Consider the following 16,921-nt stretch of genomic DNA (forward strand, 5'->3'; position numbering starts at 1 on the left):
TATCCAAGAAGATGATGGCCAACAGTGGCAAGAACTGCCCAGCTCACCGCTCTTTATGTCCACCCTGCTACAGCCGGATACAATTGGGAGGGGAAAAATCAGCTGGAAAAAAAAATCAAAAATTAACCAATACTTAATGTTTTTATGGGGTCAGTGTTCAGAAGCGCATGCATATAAAAACAGAATCATTCTGAAATGTGAATTGTGAAAGCGCCACAGCTCCAACATTTTCTGCCCTTTGGCCTCTTAAAACTTTATTGGACAGCTATGCTATGCAGCATCATCATCCTGCAATGCCAGTAAGGAGGGAAGATGCTTGTAGTTCTCACAGACAGCTAGGGCACACACCCTACGGACAACGTCTTTTATGCCAAAGGTCCCATAAATGTTCCTTGGCCTCGTGTATTCTTTAATTAATTTTTTTAAACCACTAAATCACGCAGGCGATGTAATAAAGACTTTCTGACACTGTTCAACAGAAGAAAGTCCAAATCCAAGTCTCTACAATTTATCTAAATTCAGTGAAATATACACAATTGCTCCGTTGCCGCCGGAAATTATGTCTCTCTTTTTCGGCCGGATATCCGTTTCCTACCGCTTCCTTTGTGTTGGCGTTCTAACCTCCGGTGGATTTGTGAGGACTATGGTTAACTGCTCCTCAGATCTCTGCAGGGTAAATCTAGACAGCTAACTAGACTATCTGTCCAATCTGAGTTTTCTGTTGCCCCACTATAACAACTTTTGAACGTACACATGTTCCACCAAAACAAGTTCCTTCCTGAGACTATTTTGCAGAGGCACTGTTGCTACGTCCGGCACTCAGCAATACGATTGTGATTGGTTTAAAGAAATGCCAATAAACCAGAGCACGTTTTTCTCCCATCCCGGAATGCTGTGTGGACTAGCCAGACCTTCCTCCGCAGCGCTGTGGAGGAAGATCTGACAATGCGAGACTATGTTTAGCCTAACTTAGCATAAAGACTGGAGCCTTTGACCCCTTCCGTTTTTTTTCAGGACGCTTGAAATAATAATGAAAAAACAACCAATATCACGAGCAAGCATTTACTGCGACAGTGGCGAGGAAAAACCTCGGACAGACCCAGACTCTTGGTGGGTGAGCATCTGCAGGTGCCGGCAACTCAGTGCTTTTTTGTACAGCACTTTGGTCAGCTTAAGCTGTGTTTTAATGTGCTCTAGAAATAAACTTTACTTAGTTACATTTGCAACATGGTTAAAGAAAAGTTCTGAAAAGATTACATTACATATCCCTCATAGAGAAAGGCCAATCAGGGCTAAGCTGTAAATACATAAAACACTGAGTCACAGGGTTAAATGGCTGAGATGGAAGACACTGCAGAGCACGCATACGCTACTTGTGTTTTATGTGAAGATAATTGTATGTCTAAATCTTAAAATGTAGGCCTATTAAAAAAGAAAAGAAAAACACAACTGTACACAGCAACTGTTGCCCAGGTGATTCACAACCTAAGAAATCACAAGTCTTACTGAAAAACAATACTAATAATGTCCAGGAATGGGCAAAGTCAGACTTCAGTTCAATCCATAATGTGTGTTAAGATTTTCTGTTAACTTTAGTTTTGGGAAGAATAGGTCAAATCTACAGTCTTTGGGCCCTATCTTGCACCCAGCACAGCACAGCGCAAAGCCCAACCCAAGTGTCTTTGCTAGTTTAAGACCGATGCCGTTGTCAGTTTCCTGTCCAGCGCCTGCATCGTTTAAATAGCAAATGCACCTGCGCCCATCTCTGCGCCCATGGCCGTGCTGGTCTTACAGGGAGGTGTGTTCAGGTGAATTCTTGGCGTATTGCTATTTTGAGGCATTGAGAAGTACTCGTGCCATTGACCAACAAAAATCTGGTCTAAAGTCAATAACGCAGCATTTCATTGTTATTTTAACAGCAAATTAGTAAAATGCTCCTAGGCTTATGCACACCGTACGAACACTATGCTTGTTACACACACAGAAGATTACAAATACCAATAATAATTACAAATAAAAATATTACGGTGCAAATCCGCCATCATAATACCAATGCTCCAAGGTCCAAACGCGCCTGGCTTTTAAAGGGAATGGGAGATGACACTCTGATTGGTTTATTGCATGTTACGCCCAAAACACACCTATGAATTAATGAAGACACTAAATGCAACCCTTTTGAACCATTGTAGTGGAAGTTTCCTTTGCAGCAGGGGGGGGGGATTTTCAGAGTTTAGTAAATTGAAACCAATAAGACAGACTGAGACTAAAACCAAGTTGGGTTTTTGTATTTTATTAAAAAAGATATATTTGCAAATATAGGAGCAACATGATTTCACAAAAGGCCGCAGCCCAGTGTGGAGTCAGTTTCTCAAATGAGTGAACAGAAACACCAGGCTTATATGCATCTTCAGAGTGACAGCACATACACACTTGGATTATTATGACGCTACAGTTCTTACAGGCAATCTGATACACATGAAGACAATCAGAAAAAACACAAGAGACATCTCGGAGCCATTTCGCCTCCTCCTCACTGTACGGTGACCTTGTAGCCCCTATCTGTTCAGACAAACAGTGCTCACATTATGTTCCAGACTGGATGTCTCAGCAGTTAGAATCAAAATCTGCATGTGGGAAATGAGATCAACTCTTTCAGCATTTGTGAGAGAAGTAAAGTACGAATTAAACATAAAAATATAAGGAATTAGGCTGAAATGTAATTTTCCCATTACACCATGCGCCCGGCGCACGGACCCTTTTTTCCGCTGTCAAACTAGCAAAAGTGGATTTGGACACACCCTAAACGCACCTGCGTCATGCGCTTTACGCCGTTCGCTTAGATCGTTAAAATAGGGACCTTAGTGTGCAAAACAGATACAGGCTAGACCTAGCACATAGCCTCACGGTAATGTCTCATGAAAGGGTTTCTGATAAATATTGATTTGGAGGGTGTGAACATCTTAGCAGTCAGTTATTTTGTATTTTATGTTTGCTTTTAATTTTTTAAATTAAAAACTGATTCAATGTTGTAAAGCTATAAAACATTAAACAATGGGGATGGGGAAGTGGGAGTGAATAGGTTTCAAAGGCACTTTAGAGTGGAAAGAATAACAAAGTTGAAGTGTGATAAAAGACATCTTGATTCAGGTGCATCATGTGCTACAAATAACTCTGAACAGACCCCCCCGATTTTTCAACAAAATAATAAAACAATTGGGTTGTTCTTACCTTCTCATAGTCCTCTTGAAGAGTTTGTGTCTGCCACCTGAGGAAGGGGTAAAGCTTAACTGTAAAGTTAAAGAGCAACCAAGGAAAAGCAGTTACTAACTAATTTGTGTTATGTATTATAACAATGTAGCTGCACAATGAAACAACGGCGTGTCTGCAGATTAAACTAGGAAGAGCATTAGGCTCTCCATTCATCAGTCACATTTTATGGATACATTTTTAGACTTACTGTATATGCCATAAAATGATATGGTCATGATAAAAGCAATGATGTGATCTGTATAATTTACTGCAGCACTAACATTAGAACCTGCAATTTACACAACCTTTATGACACATACAAAATGTTTTTTGTTGAGACTGTGCCAGAAAAGGTTTGGTAAGATGAGGATTTTGAAACCTGCAGTTTATGGTTCTGTTAAAGTCATGTAACCCTGGCACTAATTATGACTGGGGCCCTGTAGCTGAATTTTTTTTCAAATAACTATTTTTCATTAGACTGACATACGAACTGATATTCAATCATTTCAAATATGTTTCAGTCAAAATAATAACCTTTTTAATGCTGCACCATTAATGTTGTTTGTTCCACCTGTGCTTTTCTAACCCCTAACAATTCATCATTATTGGGTCCATTTTGTGTGTAAAAACACTGGCATTCTAGGCAAAGCACAGCCTCCAAAAGTGTGCACAGCAGGAAAAGGTTAGGACACCACTGATGTGAATAATGCATTTTGTTGACCAATTCTTGATGCAATATGGTAAGTCCTCCAAACCATACCGTACAATGATATGGGTAATTTATTCCTACCCTCTAACACGACCCACAGGAGCATTTCCAGTCCTCATATCTAAACCAGAGAACGTTAGGGTCATGGTTTAGAAAAACATTGTGGCTTGGGTGACAATCACCTGTTACTTTACTTAACTTCCAGTTACGCACGTGATACAAAATGTGACAAAGTAAAAAAAAAAAGTTTAATCGCTGATTACTTTGATTTTTTAACAGACCTTGGTGTGTTTGTTTGACCCATCCACCACCCCAACCTGCCTACTTATGCAGAATTTGGCTCTCTTCAACCATTACTTCCTGCTTTGCATCCATCATAACTACTACGGCCAGTAGAGGATGATGTCACTATAAACGTTAACATGACTTGTAATATGCTGCTTGGGACAGTCAAACGACCAATGGACAGTCTCTATTGTGTGTCTGGTGCTTGACATTAAGCACATACAGTAGATCTTCTCCAGACATGTTTAAAGGTCCTATATTATGTATTTTGGGTTTCTACTAGAACACGTTTACAATTTACATGTTCGAAAAACGCATTATTTTTTTTCATACTGTCCATCTGAATATACCTGTATTCACCCTCTGTCTGAAATGCTGTTTTAGCGCCTGTCTCACAAAAAAAAAAAAAAACTCTACTCTGATTGGTTCTTCTGAGTCTTCTGCATCTGTGAGTCTCTGCACGTCCTTGCAGTTTGGGAATGACTGTAACAGCACTGTAGCGGCACTCTGCCTATATATAGTATAGTTAAACTTAAAAATATTCAGAATTATTTTTTAGTCCTGAAAAATTCATTTTAAAATTCCATACATACTGAAGGGTTGTCATGACAAAATTAAAACAAATTAATTCTTGGCATTTGTAGCTCACACCCTGCTCTTATTCACTTATAATACTAGAGTGATATCTCCAAAAGAGATTGTGATTTTAAACTGATATATAAAAAGCTAGACCTTGAAAAGATTTGTGCAGCGATTGACATTCCTCTTTGTTTCTCATAAACAGTGAAGGTGTGTGCAGAGTTCTTCCTGTATGTCTAACTCAGCGCTGGGCTATGAGGAAAGATCAGTTCATACTTATGGTAGCCCTTCAGAGGAACTCTTATCAGTCTTTATCTGTCCCATCAGCTTTTATCTTTTTCTCTCCATCTGACTTGTCCTTGGTTGAGTTTAAACACATTAAATTTTAAGTATCTCTCTGCTCCTGATGTGTGAATAAGTGAAGGTCTGTGTCACGCAAAGGCCATTAACTAAGGTGATCTGATTGCAGATAACAATCTGATCCGATAGGTCCATACTTTAATCTGAACAAAGCTGCTTCACTGTGAAATAAGGAAATGAAGACACCTTTGGGAAACTGGCAAAAAAAAAAAAAAAAAGAAATATGAGATTTTAAGTATGTAACCTTGACACCTTATCTACTTACTTCTATAAAAACTTTATGGCCGCACACGAACCACTTCAAGACTTCTTTTATGCCTGCAGATGTTTGTTTTTTACACATTTACAAATCTGATTACACACACACAGATTCTGAATACACGTTAACAGATTCCTATACACATTCACAAATCTCAGTACGCATTGAGAGACTCTTTTACACATTTACAGAATTCAGAATTATGTCATATTCAGGATATTAGTGTGCATTTAAACATTTTCAGTGATTTTGGTGAAGTTGGATCATATTTTACGGAGATTTTATGTCCTCCGGCTGCTCTGCCTCGACTCTCAGTGATTTACAGTTTCCTGATGGACAGATAGATTTACTTGTAATACTTACATCTAACTGCTTCTTCACTTGATTGCTGCATCATTTCATGGAGCAAGAGTGAAAGAAAAGAGACAGAGGGACTGTGCTTTGTGCTGGAGGTTGTTGCAGGAAACAGCTTTTTTCCCCACACGGGACTCTTACCACACTCGACGCCTACGCCGTAGATTCAGTGCAGAACCAGAAATCAGGTTTAGTTGTGAATTTAGAGTAGACAATGTAATGGGAAAGTAAGCATGAGAGAACACTAAGTGAGCTTCCTCATACAGTATGTGGTAAACCTTGAATTCCAAGATACTACTCTTCAATGGATAACAACACTCCTCGTGTATCTTATTAAATATTACTCCAAGGTTCATCTTTTATTCATTAATTGTTGGCCTCTTAAAAGTAAACTACAGCATCATAATCATGACAGTAAGAGGAAGACTCATTGTCCAAAGTTAACGAGTATTCTGCACCAAGTGGAGCTTAGGTCCAGAAGTGTTAAGGAGCTACCCCCACAAACACAGAACGTTTAGGGAACGTTGGGGAACGTTAGTTTTTGGTTCTCTAAAGGTTAGTTCAAACCAAACCAAAAACTAACGTTTAGGGAACATTCCCTCTTGGTTATAACATTCCCTAAACGTTAGGGGAACCAACCAACTGAAACGTTCTCCTGTGGTTGCACTGTTACCTCCACACAACGTTCCCGTTTGGTTGTTTTTGGTTGTTCTGAGTGCGGTTTTGAAATGTTTATTTAAACCAGCTCCATTTAAGTTTTTGAAGTAGCATATAAAAGGTTTGCAGTCACTTGATTTCGATTCACTCAAAAATGATTGGTCTTATAAAATCTAAGTAAGATAAACAACATAGCAAGATAATATATTTACTTTTAGGCTGATATCAATTTTGCTAAAAACTAAAATGTTGTGCTTGATTTCGTTTTTTTAACTTTATTAGGTGAAAATACTTAAAACAAGAATCTATCGATTTTCACAACTAAGACAATTCAGTTCGTTCATTTCACTTCTAACAAGTGGCTCAATCAGTTCAGAGTTTAAATCCAACCGTTACACCCCCCCGCCAGTAGGGGAAGACCGTGCCTCTGCTCTCAGGTGACCGATTCAAGTCCTGTCCTCCGGACTTCCGTTTGCGTTTGATACGATACACCTTCTTCTCTTAATACATCCATGCGATACACGGACAAAGAAAGAAGATTCAATTTGCTTCGCCAAACGATCTCACGAAAAAGTACGTGAAATACGTTACAGTTTCATGATGTTATGGTTGTAATGCAACGGTTTGGGGTCTAACCGTAAGCCCTTTCCCTCGTAGTGCTTTGTTATATTCCGGTTTTTATCAAGTTGACCAAAAAAGGTTCAACAACTCACTTCAGCATTTGTTTTTCCCCTTGTCGCCATCTTGCCAGTCAAGCAGCGACTTGTTCAAAACTTTTTCTTTTTGGTAAACTCTTTGTGCACAAACAATGTTCTCAATGCTCGAGTTCATGTGTAAATCCCCTGGTGAGACTTCGTGCAAAGTTTCATGTTGTGTCGAGCCTTCTTAGTGTTTTACATATAGTGATTTTGATGATAAAAGTAGCCTCTAGTTCTCCCATTCAAAAGGCCGTTTGACCAGAAAACGACAATACGATCAATCTTAAAAGTGGCGTTTCCGTCCTAATTATGCTTTTAAATGAAAGTTAGACTCGGGTACATTCACAAAAAGATCCTAGGTTGTATTGTGGCGAGAGTTACGTTTTAAATGGACTGCATATATATTGCGCTTTGCATATATATTGCGCTTTGTTTGCTGCTGCAGGACGTGTATGCTTTGCCGGATTGTATGTTTTGTGTCATCGTGTTAACCTGCTTGCGTTTTTGTTGTTACAAATAAGACATACCAGTTCTTTCAATTACTTTTAGTGTACAGTACATACATGATAGCCAGTACAATCAGTCATTTTAGGCAAGTCACTCGGCAGCCACCTTGCAACGTACTTTGGGCAGTTATCGGCAAGCTATTTTCCTATTTAAGTGAATGGGGAAGCATACAGGAAGAGAGGCAATATGTGTAGGCTACACAGCTGCCATACTGGCTTTACAAACTAACCCCATGCATTTTTATGGATGCTGTGTCTCCCCATTAGAAAGTCTCTGGGCTACAATGCAAAAGTCCTGAGAAATACCGTCACATACAATGTTTATGTTGTAATGTTTGTTTACACTGTATACATTCAAATATTCTTTTTGCAATCAGTACAAATTGTATGGTCTTTTATTTCAGATGACTCCGGTCCACAAGCAAGAAAGCATTCCAGGACGGAGCGTGTGTGTGGAAGCCCTGTCTGGAAGTTAACCTTTATACATGCATTTAAGAAACCAGAGTCCTATACCTACCATGGAACTACTGACCCTCAACCTGGTGCTTATCATGTGACTGTTCTGATGGGTTTGTCTCTTCCTGCCTTTTTTCAGGTCAGTAGACATCACTTCCTCCACCACCTGCATGTAAGTTTTTTTTTTTTTTTTTTTTTTTGCAATTGTCTAATGTAACAGAGTAGTTATGCACTGGCATTTGCAAGAAACCTACCATAAATGAACTGACCAATATTCATATCTACTTTCTTTTTAGATGAGTCAAACCCACACAAGAAACCAGCCGGTCGCCCAGAGCTGGATGGGTGTATTCTAACGCGAGCTCGGCCTGCCACTTCATCTTGGGACCAGTTGAAGGTACAGTGGCTTTTGCATAACTTAAATTATAACAGAACTGACTTCTCTTACAAAATGAGATTGTACAAGCTCTCCACTTTGTTCCACGTGTATAATTTGTGTTTCTATATGTTTTACAGCAACTTTTCCTGACAAGCCCGGAGGTTGGACCGGAGGTACTGCCATCTGTCGCATGCTACGGCGAGTGGCAACCAATGATGTTCTAAAACTGTATAGCCTGCAGGGCAGAAAGACAAAGAAGGCCTTCCAGGACCTGACGATCTGCAGGGTTATAACAGGCAGGTGTTATTTTATTGTTCACATCAGTATTATGCTTAGCTTGGCTAATAAAAGGTTTTAATTTGACTTGTAACGTTGCTTCATTTTGACTTCTACTCTAGCGGTCTCCCAGAAAAACTTCCCCGCGCTGACTGCAGCAGACACGGAGGACTTGACTGGGCAAGTGCTGAAGTTTGCCCCACACAGACGGTAAATTGAAATTCTTCTGTGATGTTAATAATAATCATAATAATCAAAAACTATCAATATTTGTGATCAGAATAAAAACAGGGTTGTTAGTCAGGCAATTTGTCTTGCTTTTGTTAATGTGTTTATTCTTAGTATGGCATATCAAACTTTTGTTTCTTTCTTTTTAGGTCAGCTGAGAAGGACTGAGCCTTCAAAACCATGGAGCTCCATTTTTTTTATTTCTTTTGCGGAAGCAAGAGCTGTTGGCCATCTTCTACACTGCTGCCATCCTCCTGCCTCCTCCCCTCTGGCGGGCGCTACAGATCCCTGCACACACAAACAACCAGACACAAGAACAGCTTCTTTCCCTCTGCCATCACTCTCCTGAACTGCTGAGAAGTGGGCTCATCCCCACTTTGGCCATTCACCTACACATTACATACTTTATCATTCCAATATGCATCTTGCACAATACATTTGCACTATTAATTTGCACTCTACATCCTTATCTATTTTGTATTTTGTTTATTCTTCATTGTATATTGTAAATTAAAGTTTTAAATCCCCAAAGTTTGCCTGTTCATTCATTCCTGCTAATATATAATAATTCATTCCTGCTCATGCAGACAGTTTAAAGTAATAATAAAATTAGTATCATTGTTGTTAAAGTTTGTTAAAGGTTAGGGGAATGTAAAAAAGAACGTTAGGGGAACGTTCCCTGAAGGTTGCAACGTTAGGGGAACGTTCCATAAAGGTTACGAAGTTAGGGGAACGTTCCATAAAGGTTACAACCTTAGGGGAACGTTCCATAAAGGTTACAACGATAGGGGAACGTTCCATCAGAATCAGAAATACTTTAATAATCCCAGGGGGAAATTGTTTACAACGAAAAAAAGGTTACAACGATAGGGGAACGTTAGGAGATTGTTCCATAAAGGTTACAAAGTTCGGAGAATGTTCGATGTAACCAAAAACGAACGTTCCCAGAACATTCAACCAACTTTCCATAATAACCAAAACACAACCAAACCTAACCTTCAGGGAACGTTCGCGCAACCAAAAACAAACGTTCCCAGAACGTTCTGGGAACCAAAAATTGTTAGCTATTTATCCTAAATACTTTTGTGTAACAATTGTTAAGCTTTCTCCTCTCCCGCCTGCTTCAAGCAGATTATTGCTTATCTTTATTGTTACTATAACGACCACTGTTCATCATACCAACTGCTATAATTATCATGAATCATATTTCTGTATATCTGTATCAGTGTCTGTGTCCAAATTGGCAGCAGCAGATGCCACCCACAAAGAGCCTGGGTCTGTCCGAGGTTTCTGCCTAAAAGGAAGTTTTTCCTGTGTGTTCTGGTTTATTGGCATTTCTTTAAACCAATCACAATCGTCATAAAAAGCCACGGTGCCTCTGCAAAATAGCGTCAGGAAGGAACTTTTTTGGTGGAACGTGTACGTTCAAAAGTAGTTTTAGTCGTGCAACAGAAAACTCAGATTGGACAGATAGTCTAGCTAGCTGTCTGGATTTACCCTGCAGAGATCTGAGGAGCAGTTAACCATAGTCCTCAGAAATCCACCGGAAGTTAGAACACCAACACAAAGGAAGCCCAAGGCAACGGACATCCGGCCTAAATGAGTGAAATCCGGCAGAATTTCTGTCTGCAACGGAGCAATCCCGGAAGTGGAACGTCAAGGATATAGACTAAACTTCCTGTGACCAGCCAAACTTTTTTTATTGTCACACCTCACTAATTTTCTTGAGGCTGAATGGGAGCAAATCCCAGCAGCCAGGTTCCAAGGTTTTGGTTGAACATGTGTACGTAGGGAGGCCAGCTCTGGAATTAAAATGGCTGTAGAATGTGTGATGAGAATTTTACTTAAAAAAAACTTAAGTTGGTTGTCGGTTCTAGCTTGGAGTTTGTTTCCTGAATAGACCGGAGTTTAGAAAGCCAACACAAAGAAAGCGGAAGGTGAGAGACATCAAAGCAAAACCTCCGGCGGCACAGGAGCAATCCCAGAAATGAAACGTTGTCGACATAGTTTATTTAATGTGTAACTATAAAGTAAAAGGACAACCAGCCAAACCAACAAAGGAGTATTTTATGTTTTATTAGAAAATAAAAGCCTCTGAAGAAGTTGTTTAGATGCATGTGAACCTAGCATTGTGGATGTACGTGGAGCTTAGAAAGTCCCAGCTCCACCCAGTCAGGCTCTGGTCAACTGGGAGCAGTGTCCGTTAACCTGAGGCTCCCTGTTACGTGGGTAATGAAGCATCTCAGGAGGTAGATCCCCCAGAAGTGGAGGGAGCTGTTAGAGAGAGAGAGAGAAAGAGAGAGAGAGAGGAGAGAGAGAGAGAGAAAGAGAGAGAGATAGGGAGAGAGAGAGAGAGAGAGACAAATAAAGAATGGAAGCTATCAAACTGCTAAATGTATCCATCCACTCCTTTTATTCTCGACAATATGCTTAATAATAAACATTTTTAACAGAAATCTGAAGCTGTAATTCAGGATTTCATGACACTTTTATTAGTTAGCTGGGAAAACAAAAATGTATGTATGCATTAGGGGGGTGTAACGATACATTTATTCGTATTGAACCGATCGCTACGAGGCTTTCAATTAGGTACGCATTACAAACCGAACGATTCGTTGGACTAATCCCATTTCATTTAGAGAAAAAGAGGTTACATTGTTCTCAGTGCCGCTGCACTCAGCAAAGCAGCCCAAACGACGTAACAAACAAAGTGCCGTCTGCCCCTCCCACAGTGTGTGACCTTCCCTTCTCGGTTTCTCGCTACACACCTGCGCTCTCCGGAGGGGCAAGATCGTCACCTCCTACCTGTCCGAGTGCTGTTGTGTCTGTCTGTGTTCCTCCTGTTGTCGCTCTGGCACTGCGCCGATGCCCTAAGGACATATGATCGCTCTGTACTGCTACAAATCAAAAACTCTTTAGAGCTACAATCCACTGGGCGGCTTGACCCACACTCCAGATGTCACCCAACATTCATCTACTCTCCCGCAGACTGCATTCGCCGGCTCTCCTGCTGCATTTCCCACCGCAAGAAGTGGCGCAGGAAGCGAGGAAATGGTGGCGGTGTTCGAGTGCGGATCAGGGGATTTGCGAGTGTGCACTGTGTGCAACTATCACCTCGCTGGCTCTCCAACGACTTTGCAGGGAGCAGAGGCCTCTACTAGGCTCGTCGATCATGGGACCTGAGATACTCCTGTCATCTCTCCAGCTGACTGCATTGCAGCTCAGTGTTGTATAAAGTACTAGAAAGCAATACTTGAGTAAAAGTACAAGTATCGTACTAGAAAAAGACTTCGGTAGAAGTGAAAGTTACCTTTTAGAATATTACTTAAGTAAAAGTCTTAAAGTATCTGATATATACTGTACTTAAGTATCAAAAGTAATTTTCTGATATTTAATGTACTTAAGTATCAAAAGTAAAAGTAAAAGTTGTTTTTTTTAAAAGCAAGCGGTTAGAACTTTTATTGTGGCTTTCTTATAGTAAAGCATAAAGCATATTCAGGGACTTTTCAGACACAATTCTCTTAAGTTCAAAGAACAAACAGCATATGTTTAGAGCTGACATCAATGTACAGAAACATTTCTTGCAACACGGGTGTATGACGTTATCTTCACCACTACCCTGTTCACCGAGTTCACCACTATTGTCTGGGTGGTCGCAGGGCTCAACATAAAAAAAAATCCCCACTGGCCCCAGGGGCCAGTAGATCAGAGTTTTGCTGGCCCCTTCTACATTTTTACTGGCCCTGAAAGGAATATCATAGGTGTGATTGGAAAAGGACAAAAAAGCAGGAAAAAAGCTAGCCACTGCCACTGGATGTTGTGCCATTAGCAGCAAAGCTAGACCAGGGGTCATCAACTACATTCAAATAAAGAAAATAAAATTATACCTAATACACATCATCTTGTCATCTTGATATTTTCACTTTCTTACTAAATTAATGCTATATTTTTTACATTAGTAAGCAAACCCCTAAAAACATGGAAAATCCATAATGATAACTAGATAGGCTACTTAACTAGAAAATTATCTCAGATTAGTCCTGTATGCCTAATTTGAAATAAGACGATTCTGTTGCTAAATAATACAACTGGCAACATCATCAACAATGAAGAACGCGTCATTCACGTGCATATTAAGTAGCCACATGTATTTGTTTTGGTCTTAAAATACATCCATAGGTTTACCGCTCCAGCGAGAGGATGGCTCGTTTAGAAATCAGCTACGTTTACAATAGTTTGTCCAAAGTTCAAGATTGGTTGCAAATTAAGACAAACAGTTAGACTACAAACTGACATCTTTAATTTTAGCTCGTTTGTAAAGTCGCTGTTTGCAGAGTAGAGCTGTGTTTGCACAGCGCGGTGGACAAGAGTGGACAGTGCAGACAGATCAGACTGAGATATGGGTTTCTACGTGTTTCTGCCTGTAGAACAGGTACGTGGGTTATTGATAATTATTGACTCTTTAATCATGGAGGTTTTATTGTAGGCTACCTACTTAGTAACGAGTGTAGCGTTCATCTGCGCCATCGGCGGTAAATAATCCTCGGTAACGTTTCCAGTCAGTAGGCTACATGTGCTGCGTCAAGTAACGCACACACCAGTGACTGTGGCTGAACCAGCCCGACATACGTTTTTACTGGCCCCGGGCCATCGGGCCATTGCTTATGTCGAGCCTGGTGGTCTACGATAACGGGAGGTCCTCCAGTAGGTACTCCAGTAGGTGCTCATGCTTCCATGGCGGTTTGCAACAAACAAGCGCTGAAATAGAGCGCGCGGTGTGCGGAGCGTGCGTAATGCAATCTAGGAGCAGTGATTCGCCAAACGTCCCTTATTGCAGTCGCACACATTTCTTCTAATTTAATTTTTTAGTAACGAGTAACGAAGATGCTTAGTGGAAATATAACGGAGTAAAAGTATACATTTTATCTAGGAAATGTAGTGGAGTAAAAGTGAAAGTTGACATAAATTTAAATAGCGAAGTAAAGTACAGATACGTGAAATTTCTACTTAAGTACAGTAACGAAGTATTTGTACTCCGTTACATTACAACACTGTTGCAGCTCCATCAAGACTGCCCGTCCAAAGCGGCGGGGTGAACCTCCTGATAATTCGCCCATTGCAACGCTCTCAACTTCCACAGCCTTTGGATTACTGAACTGCAGGTCCGTGTCAAACAAGACCTTCATTTTAAACAACTTTTTTACCCAGCGAGATCTGGACATGGATTGGCTGCGGTGCTAGTGAGACATCTGTTTTTGGCGAACTTTGCCCCACAAACTGTTCATTCATAAGCACTTTGAGGAGTTCAGGAAGAAGAGGCGGAGTGGCTTTGATCTTTAAAAATCAAACACTCTCTGCTGGGAGCTTTTCTTCCTTTGAAGTACAATGCGTAAAAGTAGAATCTGCTACTACACCATTGATGTGCGCACTTGTTTACAGGCCTCCCAAATCAGATAAACATTTCATAAAAGAATTTTCGGACTTTCTGTCTCATTATGCAACATCCTATGACCGTTTGTTGATTTTGGGTGATTTTAATATTCATGTCTGTTGCCCAGGAAAACCCTTGGTTAGTGAGTTTTGCCATGTAATGGAATCATTCGGCCTCCTCCAGCACATAAATCAGACGACCCATGTTCAGGGGCACACTCTTGATCTGATTTTATCCCATGGGTTTTCCATTGATAACATAAGCATTGAGGATGCATCCTTCTCTGACCATATGCCTATTGTGTTCAATGTTAAGCTACTCACCGTATACAGCCAGATCTTCTGGCCACTACTCTCGTCATATTAACCCTTTTACTGCAACTAAGTTCTCTGAATGCTACTTGGGAAATGCTATCACTGACTCTATCACTGCCCATGATCAACTTTTGAGCCCTGATGAGCTAATATCCTTATTCAACACATCTTGCACAGCTATCCTTGAAACTGTGGCCCCTCTTAAACTCAGACGCCCTAATTTTAAATCTCAACAGTGGCTTGATGATTCCACCCACCATCTCAGGCAGGTTTGTCGAAGAGCTGAGCGTAAGTGGAAAAAAGATCACCTCCTAGTCTCTTTAGAAATATTCAGAAATTCCCTAGCAAATTTCCAAGCTGCAGCTAAAAAAGCCAGGGCTAAGCATTTCTCTGACATTATACGCAAACATTCCCATCGCCCTAGAATTTTATTTAATACCATAAACTCAATTGTTAACCCCCAGGTCTCTTCAGAGGTCGAGGCATCCACCAATAGCTGTGAAGAGTTCTTGAAGTTTTTTACTGAGAAAATTGACCACATCAGAGCACAGTTCACTCCTGTTGTATCTGACAACCCACCTCTTTTCCCCATTGCTACAGCTACTTTTGTCCAATTCCAAGCAGTGTCCTACACTGAACTATGGGACATTGTAAAGCACATGAAACCATTAACAGCCCCACACGATCCTACCCCTTCACAGATTATCAATGCTTTTGATGCTATTGGTTCCTCCATTCAATTTATTCTTAACTCCTGCCTTGCCACCAGCACCATTCCTACATGTTTCAAGCATGCCGTTGTCCAGCCTATGCTAAAGAAACATAATCTGGATGCAAAATGTCCTACCACGTTTCACTCCTACCTCCACCAAAGATCTTTTTCAGTATCCATAGGTCAATACTTTTCATCCCCTGCCCCTGTGTCTTATGGTGTCCCCCAGGGATCCATTCTGGGTCCACTACTTTTCAGCCTTTACATGGTCCCTCTAGGTAACATCATCAGAAAATGTTATATTTCATTCCATTTCTATGCAGATGACTCCCAACTGTACATTCCACTTAAATCCGGCAACTCCATGCAGCCTCTTTTAGACTGTTTGAAAGAAATAAAAATCTGGATGGCTAACAATTTCTGAAGTTATTGTCTTTGGCCCTTCAAAATCCAAAAATTCCATCCCTGCCAATCTTGGTCGCTTTGCCCCCTATGTTAAATCCCATGCACGTAACCTGGGTGTTATTTTGGACTACCATCTTAACCTGGACAAACAAATAGCATCTGTTGTAAAGACCAGTTTTTATCAATTAAGAATCATTTCCAAACTCAAGTCTGCTCTGTCATACAATGATCTGGAAAAAGTCATCCATGCTTTCATAACCTCCCGCCTAGACTATTGTAACTCTCTCTACTTTGGTCTCCCTCTGACACTGGTGGCACGGCTTCAGATGGTCCAAAATGCAGCGGCTAGGCTGCTGACGAACACAAAAAAGCGTGATAGTTTTTAAAGCTCTTCAAACCCTGGCCCCCAGCTACATAGCTGGTATAATTCATCTCCATGTAGCCCCCAGGTCCCTCAGATCCTCCAGTCAAGGTCTCCTCCATGTCCCACGGTCCCGGTTTAAGCAAAAAGGTGACAGAGCTTTTTCTGTTGCTGGCCATCAGCTGTGGAACCAACTGCCACCTGACATCAGAAATGCCCCTTAAATTACAATATTCAAAACCAGGCTTGTGTTCTAATTGTCTTACCATGCTATGTCTTTAATTAAGTGTTTGTCTATTGATGTCGTCTTAGCTTAAATCTGTCAATGTATTTATTTTATTGTTATTATTCTGTGGCTAAGGCCTTTTGGTCAGTGCGAGCTGTTTTTAAATGTGCTATAAAAATACATTTTACTTACTTACTTACACACACTCAAGAAACTACTCCAGTCAGGCATGCTATGCTGAACTAGCTTGTTGCAATATGGCTCTCATAGGCGCCGATACCGTGGGTGCGCCGGAGCTCGAGCACCCATGTAAAATACCAAGCACCCACTGAGCACCCACGTGTGCCAGACTGCCAGTAGGCTACATTCATTTAAAATTAAACATTGCAATTGGTGCTAAGTGGAGCGTCTGTCATAATGTGATTGGTTATGTCGCTGTCAGTCCCCTGCTCCATATCCTCCACCAATCACAGCGTC

The 16,921-nt window shown here is 40.7% G+C and overlaps 1 protein-coding gene across 4 annotated transcripts in view; it reads right to left on the minus strand.

The window, feature by feature from the left end:
* Positions 1 to 34: 34 nt before the first annotated feature.
* gtpbp8 (GTP binding protein 8 (putative)) overlaps positions 35 to 16,921 on the minus strand; it is a 57,008-nt gene continuing 40,121 nt past the window's right edge. For 2 of the 4 annotated variants that reach the window (XR_005640887.1, XM_039817395.1), the window contains 2 exons: positions 11,119 to 11,269; positions 35 to 102 (listed from right to left, as the gene is read on the minus strand). Coding sequence is in view for 3 of the 4 variants with exons in the window: in XM_039817395.1 (XP_039673329.1) it covers positions 11,168 to 11,269 (102 nt within the window). In the remaining variant the exon portion in view is untranslated. Of the gene's footprint in view, positions 103 to 11,048; positions 11,270 to 16,921 lie in introns of those variants that run through there. The other 2 variants (XM_039817394.1, XM_039817393.1) reach the window with 1 other exon arrangement.

This window comes from Perca fluviatilis, chromosome 12 (genome assembly GCF_010015445.1).
Source record: "Perca fluviatilis chromosome 12, GENO_Pfluv_1.0, whole genome shotgun sequence".
NCBI classification, from domain to species: Eukaryota; Metazoa; Chordata; class Actinopteri; order Perciformes; family Percidae; genus Perca; species Perca fluviatilis.